Genomic DNA, 18,625 nt, shown 5'->3' with positions numbered 1-18,625 from the left:
TTAAGCTAGTGCCAAATTTTAATAAGAACTTCCTCAGGCTTTTTTTTTTTTTTTTTAAAGCAAGTGTATGCAGGCCTGCAAAATACTGACTCCTTAAGTTTGATGATTAAGGGAGTGAAAATCAGAAGGCTGAAGATTAAAGTCTAGAGAGAGGATTTGGTTGTCCCTGAGATCGCTCTCTTCCCCTCCCCCCACCGCTCTCTCACACACACTTACTGCTTCCATGGACTTGGTCCAGTTGCTCCACAGAACTCAAAGAAAACAGCTTGTAGCCAGCTTTGGTTCCAATTGCTAGGGATCTGGGGAAGATAATGACAGCGTGGGAATCACAACAGATACTGTATTCCAACCACAGATCCATCTGAAAAATAGACACCCCTTTCTCCCTAGGCTCAGAAGATGCAGGTAAACATCCATCTTCAGGGGCTCAGATCCTCTGTAACTTCACACACACACACACACACACACACACACATATATATATATATGAGACACTAGATTCTGCATCTATATGTGTATATATATTATATATGATATATATGTGTGTGTATAATATATATATATATAAATGGTGTAGAGATAGAAACTGCCTGGGCTTTGTCATCAAAGTATGGAACTTATCAGAGATGACATTTGCCCAGCTGGGCAGGTACAGGAGAGATGGAATGTTTAAGACTATTCATAATAGCTCCCCTTGCAACACATTGTTGTTTGAGATGCACTTTACCGAGAGATAAATTATTTTTAATGACATTTTTGTTTTTGCATTTAAAAAAGAAACACATGTGCCTAGTAGAGTAGATCATTGGTAGGTAAAATTGGATAGATGCTTCCTTTTATCAGTTTCCAAGAAAATATCCCTGATAAAGTATATAAAGTACTTTATAAACTTATAAACTCAATTGGGGAGCTTAACTGAATTTTATTTTTTTAAGTTCAAGTACTCATGTGCAGCCAGGATTGAGAACTCTCCTTTGTGCTATATACTATAAAGCTATTATTACAACTAACAAATAAAATAAAAACTAAATACTTATCTAATTCAACGTGGGCTTAAAAAAAAAGAAAAGAAAGAAAAATCTAGTTTTCTTAATTTTCTACTTTTCAACTGGTGGATGAAAGCAAGGTGTGATTTCAGATTTTCTTGTTCTCATGACAAGAGCAAAACAGGTTAACTTTGTCCAGCTCCTGGGAATCCCCACCCAGCTTCCTCCCTCTGTGCTCTCAGCATTGCATGGATGATCAGACACTTGCACAGAACAAACTCAGAATAAGCAGCCTGACCTTGGGCACTTCCACCCTCAGAAGGTGGGATGTCAGAATTGAAATGGACCTTAAAATGGTTTAGTCCAACTCCTTCATTTTCAAACAAATATATGCAAAGGTGAGATTCATCCTTCCCAGGGACACAAACATTAAAATAAGACACGTACAAGCCTGGGTGCCAAGGCTCTGGTTTCACCATCTTAAAAAAGAGGTCACATGATTTTTCCCTGGAATTTTTTTTTCCCCTATCCAAACATTAGTTCTTTCCTGAGACACAGGGACAGGTGATTACAGTCAACTTCTGATCAACAAGGTAGCTGATTCTTTCCTGTAGCCCTCCCCATCACCGACCTGTTGAGTGGCTAAAGTGGTATCTAAATATTTGCACGACAGCAGTAGTACAGTTAGAAGTGGAGACTGGTGTCCAGAACCACAGACAAAACAGAACTGTAAAAAAGTGAGGAGCCAGGTGCAGTGACACTCCCCTGTAATTCCAGTGCTCAGGAGGCTGCAGGCAGGAGGATCGCAAGTTTGAAGTCAATTTCTGCAACTTAGGGATACCCTGTCTCAAAATAAAAAATTTAAAAGGGGGAGATGGAGCTCAGGGCTAGTGTGCCTGGATTCTATCTCCAGTACCAAAAAAAGCAAGCAAGTGAGGAATATCTTAGAACTTGAAAATATATTCTACTAAATTTTCTTCACTTAAGTTTTTGCACCTACATATAGACACATTTAGTTGCAAGCTAAGGTTTGTAAAGCTTGTAAAGAAAAATAAAATACTGTAACTAGAGTCTTATAAAATAATAATTAATTGAATTAATTAAAAGATTTCTCTCTCTTTTTTTTTTTTTTTTTGGTAGTGCTGGGGATTGAATCCAGAGCCTTGTGCAAGGCAAGCATTCTACCAACTAAGCTTTACCCTCCAGCCCAAGATTTAGCAACTTTTAAAGTAATTTTCAAAATGTAAGCCCTGATCCTGGAACTGAAGAATTTTTGGTTTGTTTTGTTTTTTGAGACAAGGTCTTGCCATATTGCCCATGCTGGTCTCAAACTTGTCAGCTCTAATGATCCTCTCACTTCAGACTCTGGAGTGGCTGGGACTACAAGTATGCAATACTGTGCCTGGCTCAGAATATTTTATACATGTTTTAATGTCTACTGAGACTCGGAATCAAGGAATTAAGACTTGGACCTTATTTATCCATAAGACCTTCCAACAGAAACAAAGTTATTTTTTTCATAATATTGAAAAATTGATATTTGACAGACAACTTCTGAATTAATGTAAATGACAATGAATTGCATATATAGTAATTCAAAATATTTTCACTAAGCACTAAATAGAACATAGAAACAAAATTCTTATCACTGTTCTTATCACTGTTCATGGGAATGGAGTTTGGGGCAAATACATATCACTAATCAAATTTAAAAATATATCCGAGGTATATAACATAGGGCCAAGCACAAAGTTGGAACATAGGATACTGGTTCTCTGTACCCAGCTTTTCTAGACATACTGGACTCCAAACTCAGCCTATATTTATAGAAAAAGACACATTGACATCTCTGAATACATTCAGTAAGGGGCTTGACTTATTTTAAAATCCAATGTCATACCTTCCGTGGCTCAAATTGACTGTGTGACAAGGACTTTTATTTATAGGTGAGACAGAGTTGCCCAGCAGAGTCTTCATCCAAAAAAAAACGACTGACAGTAGGAACTAAGGAAGTTAATTTTCAAAGCACCCTACAGTTTTGAAAATAACATTCAGATCCAATTGCTATAGAAAGCTGGAACTGACTCTAGAATTATTTAATAACTGCAGCAAAGAATTGTATATATTTTTTCAAATCTAATGATATCACAATGCAGAATTGGAATATTTACTACTTAGAAGTAAACTAACTGCTTTCCTTAACCTGTGTTTAATTGAGAAGAAAAACATCACCCAGGCATTTCAACAGACACACTCTCTTGCAAAATATTTCTTACAAAACTTAAGAATTTTATCTGTTCTATCATGTGGGTTTCAACCCATGTGCAGATCTTAAAAACAGTTCAGTAGATTGCAAGCAGCTTAAAAAAAAAGACATGAAAAATACCAAAGGGTATTGCACATAATATAAGCAGATATTTTGCTATATGGGTATTGGGAGATGTTCTAATATGTGATTTTTATTGTGGGTTGTGGTCAAAAAAAAGCTTGAAAGCCATTCATCTAACCAAGCTGTAAAGCTACTTGATTACACATACAGTTTTTTTTTTCAAACAAAGGCATATTGTTCAGTACAGGGTGTTTTTAAACAAACACAAAGGGAAAGGCAACTAGCGCTGCTTATGGTACTCCATGGCCTTAATTACACCACTGAATGTTCAATATTAGCATAGCTCAGCTAGTCCCCTGACTCCAGACAAGGAACACAACAGAAACTGGTACAGCAGGAAGTGGGAAACAGGGAAGTGGCCATCCCTGCCTGATCTGCCTGATGCTCTGGGTGCACATTCCAAAGAGATTATTCCATATGGTCCCCAGGACTGCTGCCGGGAAAAGAAGGAAAGAAACAGGCCTTTGCTTCTAAGACAACCCTGCATATGCCTGAAGCACAGTTCAGTCATCCCCAGTTCTGTGACCAAAGTCCAAAAGTGAACACCAAAGTGAAACATTAAAAATCTAATCCGAAGCAACAGGCTGGAGCTCCAGCTTCCGGGAGAGAAAGCAGTCAGGGCCCAGGAAAGGGCCCCTGGACTCCCAGAGGGGATTCTGCGTGGCTGGCTGGGCAATGGGAAAACAATCAGAGAAATGAAAAGGTTTCTTACATCTAAAGTGGCCAGGAAAGATGCTCTGCTCTGGGGCTGGCCTGGCCGCAGGGATAGGCTGCCTCTTAGTACGAGGCCCTGCCCAGATGCCACGTTGAGATGCTCAAGGACAAATGGGAAAGTTTTTCCTGTACTCCCATCTTCCTGGGCCCTAACTACATCGTCCCGGGATAACTTGCGACTTTCTCCTCCACTTCCATCTCCTTTGTTTTGGATACTGCCCCTCCTTCTCAGAACCCCCACTCTTAGGTCACTAGCTTTCCCACCGCCCTGTCCTTCTCACCCCCCCCCCCTACTCCGTGGCCTCCTCAGCTCCACTCCCTTTGCTAACTTCCTCCCTTCATCCTGTCCAGCCTCTCGGCAGGCAGGGGGTGTCGCAGTGGATCAAACCCCACCGAGGGAGTAGGCCAACAGGACCCCGATCCCTGCGATGCAACAGTTGGCTGTCCTGCCGAGGCCCTCTGGCTGGCAAGCCCGCGCCTCTCTCGCCACCAGTCGCGTTCTGGACACCACCCTTTGGTCGCTCGCTGCGTTCTGTTTCCCACTTCCCCGGCAGGGGCTGGCGCCGCAGCTTACGTGCAGTCTTGGTTGAAAGAGAAGCAGCTGAGCGCCGCCTCGACCCCGCCTGGGGGCACGTCCATGGCCTCGGCCTCCATCGGGGGCTCGACCCGGGAAGCCGTAGCTCGGAGCCGGCGACAGCCACCTCAGCAGCCCGCCCGCGGCGGCTCCCGGGGGCCGGGGCGCTGGTCACGCCCACCCGCGGCCCCGCCCTCGAGTCGCCCCGCCCACTGGTCTGGCGGAACCGAGCAGCTGACAGGGCGGGGCTCTTCCGTCAGCCACCATTGGCCATGAGCCCAGGCCGCGGCGGGCGAGCTCCGCCCCCTTGACCAATCCGTGGCGACTGTGGGCGGAACCGTTCGTCTAAAGACCCGCCCCCGAATCGGCGACTGGGCTCTCCATTGGTCGAATGTGCGTGAAGCCGAGGCAGCAGGCCACGTGGTAGTGTTTTCATTGCCAGAGCCACTCAGCTGAGAGCCCGGAGCCCAGAACTAGAGCAGCTGTGGCTGGACCTGCCGGCTGCGGTCTGGCGTCTGCGTCAGACCGCCGGGAAGAGACAGGCGGACGCGCTGCTTCCCACCCCACCCAAACCCCTATCATGTGTAACCCTTTGCCTATTAAACTTACGGAATTTAGGAGACAGGGTTAGACGCCAAAGCCCCACCCTTTTGCAGAGTCCTTACACTGCTTTGAGAAAAGTTCCCCAAACAGAGCTGCTAGGCTAGGCAGATAGGAAATTATCTATTGGGCAGTTGAGAAATCTTACTAAGGCCAGGCACTGCGTTAACTATGTATGTTATCTTGTTGAGTTCTTATGGAACCCTGTGTAAAAAGTATAATTGTACCCAATTTATAGAAGAAGCTATTGAAGCCCTGAGTGGCAAAACAATTCATCTAAAGTGACAATAGATGATAGAATGTATAGTTTTCTTTCAAGATCTGTGCGCCAAATGACTTTGCTAACTGTGTTTAACAAGAGCTGATTTGTAGCTGCAAAAATGAAAGTATCCTAAGATGGAGTAGTTTGGGAAAGGGATAAAGTCTCCAAGAGGCAGCACAATTAGAAACTCTTGTAATTCGAGATGAATTCTGACAAAGGATTTTTCTCCCCCAGGCTAAATGTGTGTTGCACCTGTATGGAATTACTCTTAAAACATTTTGCGAATTGGAAGTTCTGCCAGAATTGGATTTATAATTCTTGGTCAATTTTTAATTCATGTCTTCAAATTTTAAGATGGAATGATTCTAACTATTGTTATATCGCAAAGTTTTAGATTGGTGTAGTTCAGATTTACCCAAATTATGACAAAATTATATATATTCTTAGAATGGATGAGCAAAGAGCACTATATCACATAAGTGTTTCTGGTTAGATTTCTGGTTTGAGTTTTCTGAGATGCAAATATAATCGTTTCTTTTCTGAATTGATATGTAAAAACAAAGTTCTCTGGGGGCTAAGGTTGTGGCTCAGAGGTAGAGTGGTTTGCCTTGCATGTGTGAGGCACTGGGTTCAATCCTCAGAACCACATAAAAACCAAATAAACAAAATAAAGGTATTCTGTCCATCTACAACTAAAAATATGTTTAAAAAACAAACAACAATGTTCTCTGTAGATGCACAGATGTGATTGCTCCTTTTTCAGTTGTGAAGTATTATATAGAACATTGTAAGTGAAAAGAACTGCTGTTTGGATCTTTGTAGTTTTTAAGATTAAAGGTGCTTCTATGCCCTTCTCCCAACTCAGCCAAATATTGCAGTCCTTTCTGTTCTATTTAGAAAACTGAGTCTGGCATGCTAGGTGCTAGGTTGTTGGGAGAATTACATAAAGTAAATAATGTTTTAAAAGGGAAGCTATTATCAGTTTGTTATTAAGAGTTTGGAATTTATGGGGCTAGAGACGAAAGCTTCTGTTAGTTTTTGAGCAGGAGTGCTTCATGATAAAAGCAGTGTCTTAGGAAGATAGAGATCGCCAGGGTGTGCAGAACAGATTAGAAGGGGGAAGAAGGCCTAGAAGTTTTTAGGGGACTGATGCAACACTCTGGGAATGAAAGTACTTGAGAGGCTGATGTGATGATAGTGAGGCCAGGAGGTTCGGAAAAATTTAAGAGATGCTTTGAGGCAATGCTGTCCAATGGAAAGACAATATGGGCCATACCTCTGAGCTCCATAAGTAATTTTACATTTTCTTGAAGATACATTTAAAATGGTAAAAAATAAGTGGACAAATCCATTCAATACTACATTTTTTTTTTAGCTCAATATAATGAAAATGTCATTTTGTCACCAGAGAGGGTCTGAGGAAGTCTTGGAGACAGGAATCTCAACTCAGGATGACAGGGTTCTTGACGTATGTGACAGAGAAGAATTTTAGCCTGCATCAGATATTGAGGCACATGGTTTATCTAGGAAATCAAGAAATACACAGTTCAAGGGACAATGAGGGGCCTCTTGGGACTGTGAGAAGCTTTCGAGGTTCTTAGGTTGTTCTTCCAAAGGAAACTGGGTGAGGAGGAGTGGGCACGGCAAGGTATGTGGGGATGATATCAGCCTGATGGCAGGATGGTTTATGGTGGTCTGTTGGTTCCCAGGATGCTTAGGTTGATGTCTTCTCCATTTGCTGGTCAGTTGATCATGTTGGGAGAGTACCGTCGTATATCATAGGTTTCTAGGAAAGTACTCTGCATTATAGGTTCGATATCCCCTTTGATAAATCTATTCTAAAAGTACGTGTTTTATTGGGATAATGAACAGTGCACAGGGCAGTTTTTACAAATGGGTGAATTTCCAGTAACTTGAAGATTGTCAATGAAAATTTGTAGACGTGGGAGTAACAGGCCTGAAGAAAAACTTGCTTGGGGAAGGCGAGGCCTGGGAGAGAGAACTGGCTTGGGGAAGTTGGGGAAGAAAAAAAGGAGCAACTTTAGCAGCTTTCTGATTAAAGGTATAGTCTTTTCTTCCTTTTCTTTTTGTCTCTTCCCCCTGCCTTCTTTCCTACCTCTATTTCAATAAGCAATCAACATTAAATTATCAATGAGTTAGATTTTTCTTTTCCTTTTTTTTAGAACTAGTGTTTAAAAATCTAGTATGTATTTTTCACTTACAGCATAGCTCAGTTTATGCTAGCTACATTTTAAGTGCTTTTGTGGTTGGAGGTTACCTTTTTACTTAGGTTTTTTGTTTTTTTTTTTTTAATGGTCCTGGGGATTAAACCCAGGGCCTCCAGCATACTATAGCAAGTGCTCTATTACTGAGCTATGCCCCCAACACTTTTTATTTTTTATCCTGAGATAGGGTTTTGCTGAGTTGCCCAGGCAGGCCTCAAACTTGCAAACCCCTTGCCTCAGCCTCCCAAGTAGCTGGCATTACAGGTGTGCGTCACTGTCCCCTCTCAGTGGGATTTTGAAGGAATAAACAGCAGGACATGGTGGCTGATGGGGAAGATGAATAGCAGGGAACAAAAGAGAAGAATTCAAACTGATTGCATGGTTGGGAAAGAAGCCTATTGTGCTGATTTTAGAAACCCAGATCTTTGGGCAGTTTTTTTTTTTTTTTTTTTAAAGGAAGATGTGTTTAGTTTCACCATGGTGTACAGTAGCAACAAAACTGAATTTTCACTGGAGTTAAGGTTCAGGCCTAGAAATACAGGCATGGGAGGAAACTGGTCACCTTCCCAGTCCCGCCCTTCCTGTGAACAAGCCCTCCTTGTGTGTTGCCTGTTGGGTGAATGTTCCATGTCCACCACCCTTAGAAATAACGCCTCAGGGCTGCCCTGGCTGGTTTTATTTTTCCTAAGACAACATATGAGTCTGTATTTTAATATAAACCTTTATTTATAGAAATCTGTGCGTTTTATATAAACATATATTTTTATGTAAGTCTTTAAAATGTTGACAACTAATTCCTACTTTCCAAAAACACCATGTGGGCCAAACTAAATATGTCAGCTGTCTGGGTGTGGCTTGTGGACAGTCAGTCAGTAACCTGTGTTAGAGCTGCCAGTTTAAAGAGCTGTCTCTTAATAAAATAATCCAAGAAGTCTATTTGTATAAAAAGCCAAGGAAAAGGTAATAAATAAACTCAAAGGTGCTGAATTCATTGTCAGGCTCTTCTCTTAGTTCTAGTTCTAGGCTCTATGGGAAAGGACACTCCGAATCTGAGTGTTGGGTTTATGACATCTGCATGCTTATGACAGCAATTTCACTGCAAAATAACAATAGCTAAAGCTACTGGAAGCTGGACATGGTGATACATGGCTGTATCCCAGTGACCTGAGAGGCTGAGGCAAGAGGATGGCAAGTTTGAGGCCAGCCTCAGCAACCTAATGAGGATATAAACAACTTAGTGAGATCCTGTCTTAAAATAAAAAATAAAATGGGCTGGGGATGTGGCTTAGTTGTAAGGCACTCCTAGGTTCAATCCTTACAACCACCCCCCCTCCAAAAAAAAGGATATTGGAAGAGAAAAATCCATTTCTTCTTCTTCCAGTTGGAATTCCTTAATGTCTATCATTTCGGTGAAAAAGAAAATGGCTGTTACTTCCAGGGAGCTAGAAAGTCACTGAAATCTGGGTGAATAAAGCCAGGCCCTGGGAATTACATATCTTTGGTAATATAAAATTGCAGGCTGCAACTCGGCTAATGGAAAGACTTCCCATTTGGGTAACAATCAGGTTGTAATTTTAAAATGCTGATGAGGACACGCACAGGGCATTGACCAGGGAAGCTGGAAATGAGACATCCTGTCTGACGCAACCCTCCCGTCACCCAATATGGTTGCCGGGGACACCCAACCATCTATAATTAGAGTAACTAGTAGGTGAACAAAGGCCACTCCTGTCCTCTTCTTTTTATAAAATCCATTCTATTTTTATGAAATCAAGTCACAGGGAATAATTTTCTTTTTCTTTTCTGCGACGTCTTGACACTCAGAATGTGACCTGAAAAAGCTGGAAAACCGGGGACCAGCCTGGGGGAGCCCTGGAGAAGGGGGAACTGGGAAGGGCCAGGGGAGGTGGAGATGGGGAGGTGGAGATGGGGAGGCGGAGGGAGATGGGTCACAATGTGAAGAAAGCTGGAGGAATCAGACTGAGGATCCCAGGGTTGGGGGAGGAGGTGGGGCTGCAGGGTGATTTCTGGGAAAGGAGATGATTCAATCTGATGGGCAAACAGGGAGGTCCCCTGAGCAGAGGTCTGGCTGAGCAAGAGGCACCATTGGGCTTTTTCATTTTGTTCCTGATCATAGGCACAGTCTGCTTGAGCCTGCAGTCCCTGTGGTGGGCTCTCCCCTCCCCCAAATGGAACCATTCCTTCCGGATTTATTGATTGAAAATACAATAGAAGAAAGCCCCAAACAACCACCATGCTAACATTCCTTCACTTCATTGCAGGAGTTAGAAAAAAATGATATTTCACCAAAAAAGGAAACTTGTGTCTTTATTCTCTCCTTTCCTTTGTCTTATCTTGGTTTCCATGATTCTCTTCCAAAACACCAAGGGAACTCACAGGTTCTCAACAAATACTTCCATACTAGCTGATGCTCGTTCATGAAAACGGTAGCTTTCCACATGTTCAGGACAAGGCGGAGAGGCTCAGTTATGGACTATTTGTTCCCTGGGACATCTCAAAACCAGGTAAGAATACAGAGAAGTGTTCAACCATTGGCCGTGACTTAAGTTCAAGAATATAATTCTAGGTGATCCCAGGAAATGATAGACAGTTACATAGAAAACTTGGTTTGAAGCCTTTGACTTTTTTTTTTTTTTCCATCTTATGCTCAGACATCTGTCTGGTCCAGGAGTTTTAAATCCCCCATCAACCTGCAGCATAGGGTCGAGGCATGTTGGGTAGTTGCCAGAAGCTCTGGGGGTTAGTGATGGAGATGCAGTTTGTGCTCAGTTCCTTCTTCTAGGTGCCCAAGTTACCATTCCATGTCACTTCTCACATTGCAGTGGCTCAAAGCTAGAAATATAATTGTGTCTTAACCTGTGCTGCATTCTATATAGGGACAGAGAGGCATGGGGTAGAGAAAGGCAGGATTCTGCCAAGAGGGCCACAGGCCAAGTCTAAGAAGTGGGGTGGGGAGAGCTGCAGCTTTTAAAAGGAGACCAGAGAAGCTCTGCTTAGATTTGCCAAGTGCACTACTAGGAATACTTAAAAACATCCTTGGCTTTCAAATAAAGGTTACCCTGTGCTCCCAGGTGGGCCTGGGTTAGCTGGTAAGTGGTGCTGAAGAAACCCTAGGCCTCCTCTTGGTCGAGAACAGACAGACCTCAGCAGTAGGAACAGAGAACAATTCTATGAACTGGGCTCACTGTGTTGACCTCCACACGCTTCCTCTTATAAAAAGCAACATACCTGCATTCCCAGCTGGCTTAAGTCAACAGTGTATGTTACATTCCTTGGCAGATGCAGGCCTGAAATGCTGCTAAGAAGAACACTGAATTGCCCTGAATGGGGAGACTTTCGTGCCCCTTTGTAGACCCAGTCCCAGCACTCAGGGAGATAAGGAGAACTCCCTGATTATAAAAGCTATGACAACAGGTTCCAATTAGAACCCATCAGCATGAGCCAAAGTACCTAGGGTTGTCATGTAGAGTGGGGACTTGAAAGTTTGATGTCTTCCTCTGTCAATCAAAAGTCAAGAAGTGGACCTGATGTTTTGAACAACTAATAATAATAATAATTAAAAAAAAAAAGAAAAAAAAAAAAGAAGTGGACCTGAGTGGGACACTCTGGAAACTTCTCTGGGACCCCTAATAAAACTGGGGGGCAGGTGGGGCACGCCATCTATCTGCTCCCTGAGAGGATCCACCCCTTTCCCCTTTCAGTGAACTCATGCCTCTTCCTCTGAGCCACATGTCTGAAATCTTTCTGGCTTGATTGCAGGAATTGGAGTGAAGAGGGGCCCCGTGCTATGTCAGTTTCACAGAATCCTCCAGCCCTGTAGCACTTTTATTCTCGAGATGGTGAAGAGAGGGACCAGGATTCCTCCGGATTCTTCACTCCTTGAAGATGATTTCAATGGTTTTGGGGTGGAGGGACCTGGATGTGAGGACTTGTGAGATTCTTGGTGAACAGCGCCATCTAGTGACAGGCAGTATTCAGCAGTTCTGGGCTGCTGGGGCAGAAGTTGGAGACCAGCTTGAGTGGCAAGACTTGGTAACATCCTAAAACATCCCTGCAAGAACAGACCCAGATGCTCCCTTCTGTTCTTCTGAAACCTCTTTTCTGCCCATAAGTGGAAAATTCAGAGACTTCCCTCACCATTTTTTTCTGTAGAATTTTGTAAGTGGTTTGCCATATGCATCCATTCATACAATTTTATCAAGTGCCCATTATGGGCCAGCCAAGATTTCAGGTTCTAATGACACACTGCTAGACAGAAGAGATACAAATTCCTGCCTGCATGGGCAGCGAGACCACAAGAAAGAAAAATAAGATGGTGATTAGACAAAAAAATGAAGCAGTAAAAGAGGCGATGGGGAGGGATGGGAAGGGGTGGAAGGGAGTGGGGAGGCCTTTCTGGAAGGTTCTGTTGAACAATGGGAAGGAATCGGGTTATGAAGTCATGTGGAGAAAAGCATCTGGGGCTAAAGAAATCCAAGTGCCTGGGGGACCACAAAGAGGCCAAGGGCTGGAGTAGAAAGAAAGGGGGTAAAATGAGAGGGAAAGAGCTCAGGGAGGCACCTGTGGGGGGTTGGGGGGAGTAAGAACCCCTGAGTGTTTTTATTTTAACAGAATCACCCAAACAGCCGTGCTGAAAACAAACAGAAGGAGTCATGGGAAATTCATAATTCACTTAACCACGTCAAAGGCTCCAGAGAGCCCAGTATTATATTTATTATTGACCGTCATTTCAAAGTACTCTCCAGAATCATTCCCTTTCTTCCAGGAACACCACCATCTTCATGTGGGACCTGAGAAAGTGAAAATCAGCCCTAGTCGGTGCACGGCAGTGAGCTTGACAGTCATGGGCCAGGCCAGCCAGGGGCCTACAGAACATTTAGTCCAGGGCTGGAAAGTCACCGACACTCACTCTTTCTTATCGGCCTTCCCTAGACCCACTCCGTGCCTCTACTTCCCCAGCAAAGGTTTCTGAGATGCCCGCCTTTAAAACCACCTGCTCTGTGACACATCCAATCCTGAACTGATTCCATTTCTACCCTCCTTCCTACAGCCACTTAATAAAGAACCTACAAAAATCCCCTTCCCACAGCATTTTATTAAGGCACCATGGCCCCTTTGAGGTGCACATTTTCTTGTGGCGGTAAGTTCATAGACATCGACAAGGCCCATTTCTGTTGGTCTTTACCTGAAGGTGTAATCAGAACCTGTGTCTCATCAAAGTTTAAGAAATATTGTATAAAATCATAAAAAATATTAAATTCTGTCAGTCTAAAGTGAGACATTGCTTCCCACCATAAATGCCCTATGTGCCAATGGAAAGCAGTATTTGATGAATGAAAAGGGATAAGGATTATATTGTCAGTTTTTTAAAAAGAAGTATTAGATTCATTAGCTGCCCTGGTCTGTCTGAACCTTCACGTGCTAAAGCTTTTTGTTGAGCATAGGTGCTATGAACTCTGGGCTTAATCAGGCTTAATACACTCGCCTCATGCCAGGGTCCTCCTTGGACCTTCTCAGGAGATGCACAGATGCCTAGAGAAAGATCAGATTGGTTTTAGGCAAAATAAAGTACATTTTCTCAGCTCACTTGCCTTGTCATGAGCAGGTGAGTAATGGCCATCGACGAAAATGTCTTGTACAGCTCATGGCAGCAGGACAGGTAGAGAGAGGATGAAGAGGGGAGTTGGGAAGGAGAGAGAGAGGGGCCAGGTGGCAGGCTGCTTCACCCCTATGGTGGGAGACCTGAGCTCAGGTGGTGGCTGGGAATGGATGGATCATCAATAGGATGCAGTGGGCTAGCAGCCATGGAAATGAAGAGATACAGGTCAACATGTAAAGTGGTTGTCCCTGCAACTTGGGTATCCTTGGGCTTCGATTGTTCTTTTCTTTTCTTTTCTTTTTTTTTAGTTGCTGATAGATCTTTATTTTTTTAATACGTGGTGCTGAGACTCGAACCCAGTGCCTCTCACATACCAGGCACGTGCGCTACCACTGAGCCCCAGCCCTATCCCCATCGCTTGTCCTTTTGTGCAAAGAGGACTATCAGTTATCCAAATTCCACTGGCTTGTGGCACTTCCTTCTATAGGACATTCAACACTCTTCAAATCCTTTTCCATTAACTACTGGGGGTCCCTGGAAACGCGTTATATGTGCAGGGGACCTGCTCTTTTGGGTACTCACAGGGATGCTATTTCTGATGAAGGCAGACAACCATGCAGGGGTGCCTCATTACTGCCACCTGCTGGTGTCCCCTGTGACAACAATGAAGTTCCTCCATGCTGTGCTTTTATTGAAATAATCTTTTATGTTGGTCTTATGTTAATGTGGTGAATTACGTTGAGTACTTTTTATTGAAATAAAATTCATGTAAAAATTTTTATTTTAAAGTGAACAGACCATTGGCACTTAGGTCATTCCCAATGTCACCTCTACCTATTTCCAAAACATTTCCATCCCTCCAAAAGAAAACCTGAACCTATCAAGCAGCTGCTACCCATCCCTCCTCTTCCAGCCCCTGGCAACCACCAATATGCTTTTCATTTCTATGGATTTGCCTATTCTGGATATTTTATATAAATAGAATCACATAATATGGGACCTTTTGTATTTGGCTTCTTCACACGCTTTCAGGGTTCATCCATTGTGTGGTACAGATCAGTATTTAATTTCTTTTTACTCTCAATATTACAAATATGCATATATGTATATGGATAGATAGATAAGATATCGATACATGCTTGAGTACTGTTTCACTTCTCCTGGAAATTCCTTGGAATGGAGGAGTAGAATGTCTGGATTACATAGTAATTCTTTGTTTAACTTTTTGAGTAACTGCAAAAGTGTTTTCCACAGCAGCTGAACCATTTCACACTCCTCTGACAATATAACAGAGCTCCAGTTTCTCCACACCCATTTCAACACGGGTTATTTTCTGTTTTTGTTTTTGTATGTTTTTTTCCTCCCAAATTGCTACAGCCATTCTGTGGGGGTGAAGGACCGAAGTTTCTATGCATGTCTGCAAATTACAAACTCCTGGGACATCCAAGTAGCTCAGAGCCCCCACAGGCACTCTCACTGAAAAAAGTTATGTCATATTCTCAAGACCCTTAACACTCATTCTGGATCCCACTTTTGACACCAGGGCAACAAAGCCTCACATCATATAGGAGCTTGTTCAGCTCTGACGTAGGTCCTGCCTCATGAAGTTCAAGTGGAAGTCCACGGGACCTTGTCAAGAAATCCATACTGGGTTGTCCTCTCTCGCCTCTTCTTTCTACTCTTATCCTTTATTCTGCAAATAATGGACCAGTAGTTATTCAGGTACAAGGGTACCTGTTTGCATCTGAGCTTAGGTTCAGCAGGGGATGTTGTTAGGGTGGACAGTGAGGACAACCACACAGCAGATAAAGAAAGACAAACAGCTTTGGCCCCTTTGGCTGTGACTATCCTGTGTGATCTCAGAGGGGCAGGTCCAGGAGGTGGCTGGCATCTGCATGTGGGCTGAGGGTGGATGCATGGGGCTGAGAGATCCAGGGCTCACTGGGGTAGAGTAGGAGCTGAGCAGCAAGAGAAGGTGAGGCGTAGGGAGTGTGCCGGCTGGTCACCAACTGGCATGAAAGGCTCTGGGGGTTGGATTTGAGTACTCCTTTAATTTTAGGAACACTATCAGAAAGGAAGCCGGCTTGTGAGCTCAGCTGCCTGCACCAGCTCTAGATCACACATTGCTGGTGAGTGAGAATCTCTGTTATAAATGGAAACGTGTGAACTGGCAGATGCTCATTGGCTTCATTGGAACGCACCCATTTATTTTGGTACCTCTTATGTCCACAATCTCCTGTTTTCCTCATTGACTGCAAATATGCATAAGGAATAAAGAGCCGGCATGCTCCTCAAAAACTTGACTGTGTTTCCACTGTTGCACATCTCTAGTGGGCGTGGCGTGGACTTGCATATCTGAGCTGAGGTCCTCTTGTGGTGGGCTTCTGATTTTTTTATGTCAGTTCAGCCCTAGAGACTATTTATGAGCCTTTTGGAAGAACATCAAGCAGATAAGACATGTCTCAAAATATTTCAAGTGGCTCTGTCCTAGGATCTTGGCTCTTCTCTGCCCACATCCTCCCCGCCTATCCATTCCCCTTAAAGAGGTTTAAGTCAGCTTAAACCTTTGAAATGCTGTCTGCCTCTGACTTTCACCCCAGGAAACATCATGCATACTTCCCTCTTGGCATTCCTGATGGGATCTCTTTCTCCTGGATTCCTGGAAGAATTGTGCTTCGGTGACTCCCAGGGAGGGGGGTGAGAGGGTTGTCTTTTAAAAAGGGACTTTCTGGCAACAAACACAGGAATTGCTCATTTTGCACCAGTTTATGCATTCTCTATTTTCACAGTGGGTTGTTCTTTCCAATCCATGACCGTGGCATAGGTTCTTAAGTCCTTTGGAAGTGAGGTATGTCATTTTCCATGGCCACAGAGCCTGATCATTTCCATTCCAAGGAATTATCATCACATTAGCCATGTATTTCCTCCAAAAACAGTGATTACTACCTGAAATTATCGCTTGTCTTTATGTGTTCACTATCTGTCCCCTCCATCTAAAATGTAAACTCCTTAGAGTGGGGGTCTGAGTGTCTTCTTCCAGCACCTAGGGCAACGCCTGGCCACCCAGCAGGTGTTCATGAATTAGTTGCTGCCAGACTGACTCATGGAACCAATACTTCAAATATCATGCACACATTAGCTTCCTATCACAAGCATCCTTTCCCCCACTCCCTTGAAAAAAGATATTGTTCCAATTTAAATGGGCTGTTGCTAAATGTCAATTGACTATATTAGTGGCTCTCCACTATATTTTGGATCCTCTTTTATACTCTTAAAAATTATAGCCGGGCCAGGCGCTCATGCCTATAATCCCAGCGGCTCAGGAGGCTGAGACAGGAAGATCGCAAGCTCAAAGCGAGTCTCTGCAACCGTGAGGCACTAAGCAACTCAGAGAGACCCTGTCTCTAAATAAAATACAAAATAGGGCTGGGGATGTGGCTCAGTGGTCAAGTGCCCCTGAGTTCAATACTCAGTACCAAAAAATAAAACAACAAACAAAAATTTTTTAGCTGGGCAGGACTGGGGTTATAGCTAAGTCGATGTAGTGCTAGCCTCGCTTGCAAAGGCCCTGGGTTCAATCCCCAGCACCACACACACACATACACACACACAAAAAAAAAAATATTGAGGACCCCAAAGAGCTTTTGTTTATATGATTTATAGCTATCATTATTTAGTGAAGTAGAAATTAACACTGAGAATAATTTAAAATATGTATCAATTCATTAAAAAAATAGTAAATCCATTGCATGTTAAATTTAGTAATAATTTTTTTTTCAGTCCCCAAAGCAAACAAAAAGCAGGGAGAAGAGAGCTTGAGACACCTGCATAACCTCTTTGATGCATGGCTTCTGGATTCCCAGACCTACTGTGCACTCAAGTCTGTGCGGGGGGATGCCGCACGTTATGGACCCTCTGAAAATTCCTTCTGAGTATTTGTGAAAGAACGAGAGTAAAAAAAGATAAATAACATCGTAGATTATTTTGCAGGCTTTTTTGTTGGTTCAGGATTCTGGAGCATGGTGGCCACGTCTGCTCGCCTCTGGTGAGGGCCTTCTTGCTGCCTCACAGCTCGACAGAGGGCACCTGTGGTGAGACAGAGCAGGCTAACTTGGGCCTTCCGCTTATAGTCACTAATGCCATTATGAGGGCTCCACCTTGTGACCTCCTCTGATCCTAATTACCTCCCGAAGGCCCAGCCTCCTCCAAATACCTCAGGATGGGGATTAAATTTCAGTGTGAGTTTTGGTGGAGATACTCAGATCGCAGCAAATACTTTGCAGGCATTGAAATAAGAAAGCAGTCCTATTGCTGAGTCAGGGGGAGAAGATATGATGAGGTAAGTGATAAGTAATGAGAAAATTGAGAAAGTTGGTTAATGACTATTTTTCAAATCAGGCACTGTACATAGGTAAAAATAATGAGAGGTGATCGTTGCTTTCCAAAGAAAGAACAAAGTGTTGCTGATGGTTGTTTTTCAAGAAAAATTTAAAAAAAGTATGCAGTCATGCTCCTAGGCACAAATAGTGGGGAGGGGAGGAAAGACAATAATTAAAGAAAGAGAGAGGCTCAGAGCCAGCCGCAGTGGCGCATGCCTATAACCTCAGTGGCCTGAGGAGGCTGAGGCAGGAGGATCACAAGTTCAAAGTCAGCCTCAGCAACTTAACGAGGCCCTAAGCAATTTAGCAAGGCTCCACAAGTTCCCAAGAGTTCCAAGCAGGAGATGAAGCCTTTAACTCACAGGCCTCTGGGCGATGTTTAAGATCCAGATTACAGCACCCTGAGCCCACCTGCAGCCTCTTTCCTGCTTGCTGGCAGGTGAGAGGCGAGGCCCTTTAAGGTGGCTCCAGCCCTGGTAACTCCCTAGCCTCTATTATTTTGAAAGTGTGTGGACCCTCACCTTGCCATGGCTGGAGTGGCTCTCCCCATAGCTGCCCTCTCTCCTAAACCCTGCTGGTAGGATGCAGGCACTAGGTTCTAGGTTCATATTTTCCTGACCACATTCTAGAGGACAAAGGACAAGATTCCAACACCTTTCCTGATGTCTCTGCTCAGGCTGGAAGAGACGGGCCTGTGAGATTCTATGGCACCACAAAGCTTCCAACCAGCACCGGCTACAGACTTTGCTGTAATTTCCTCCTTGTTCAAAAGAGGGAAAAGCGCTCTTAAAGGCATTAAAACAAAGTTTTTTTTTTTTTCCCTTAAAAATATTTTTATTATACTGTAATATATTTTACTGTAAATCAGTGAAATAT

General features: G+C 43.5%; 1 protein-coding gene across 2 annotated transcripts in view; it reads right to left on the bottom strand.

Moving 5' to 3' along the window:
- Wipi1 (WD repeat domain, phosphoinositide interacting 1) overlaps positions 1–4,837 on the bottom strand; it is a 35,610-nt gene extending 30,773 nt beyond the window's left edge. For both annotated transcript variants that reach the window (XR_013092722.2, XM_076871224.2), the window contains exons 1-2: positions 4,664–4,837; positions 217–299 (exon numbers count right to left, since the gene is read on the bottom strand). Coding sequence is in view for 1 of the 2 variants with exons in the window: in XM_076871224.2 (XP_076727339.1) it covers positions 217–299; positions 4,664–4,743 (163 nt within the window). In the remaining variant the exon portion in view is untranslated. The remainder of the gene's footprint in view (positions 1–216; positions 300–4,663) is intronic.
- Between the last annotated feature and the right edge of the window lie 13,788 nt (positions 4,838–18,625).

Source organism: Callospermophilus lateralis, chromosome 11 (assembly GCF_048772815.1).
Source record: "Callospermophilus lateralis isolate mCalLat2 chromosome 11, mCalLat2.hap1, whole genome shotgun sequence".
NCBI lineage: Eukaryota > Metazoa > Chordata > Mammalia > Rodentia > Sciuridae > Callospermophilus > Callospermophilus lateralis.
The sequence above is the reverse complement of the archived record's forward strand: the minus strand, read 5'-3'. Positions and strand labels throughout refer to the sequence as shown.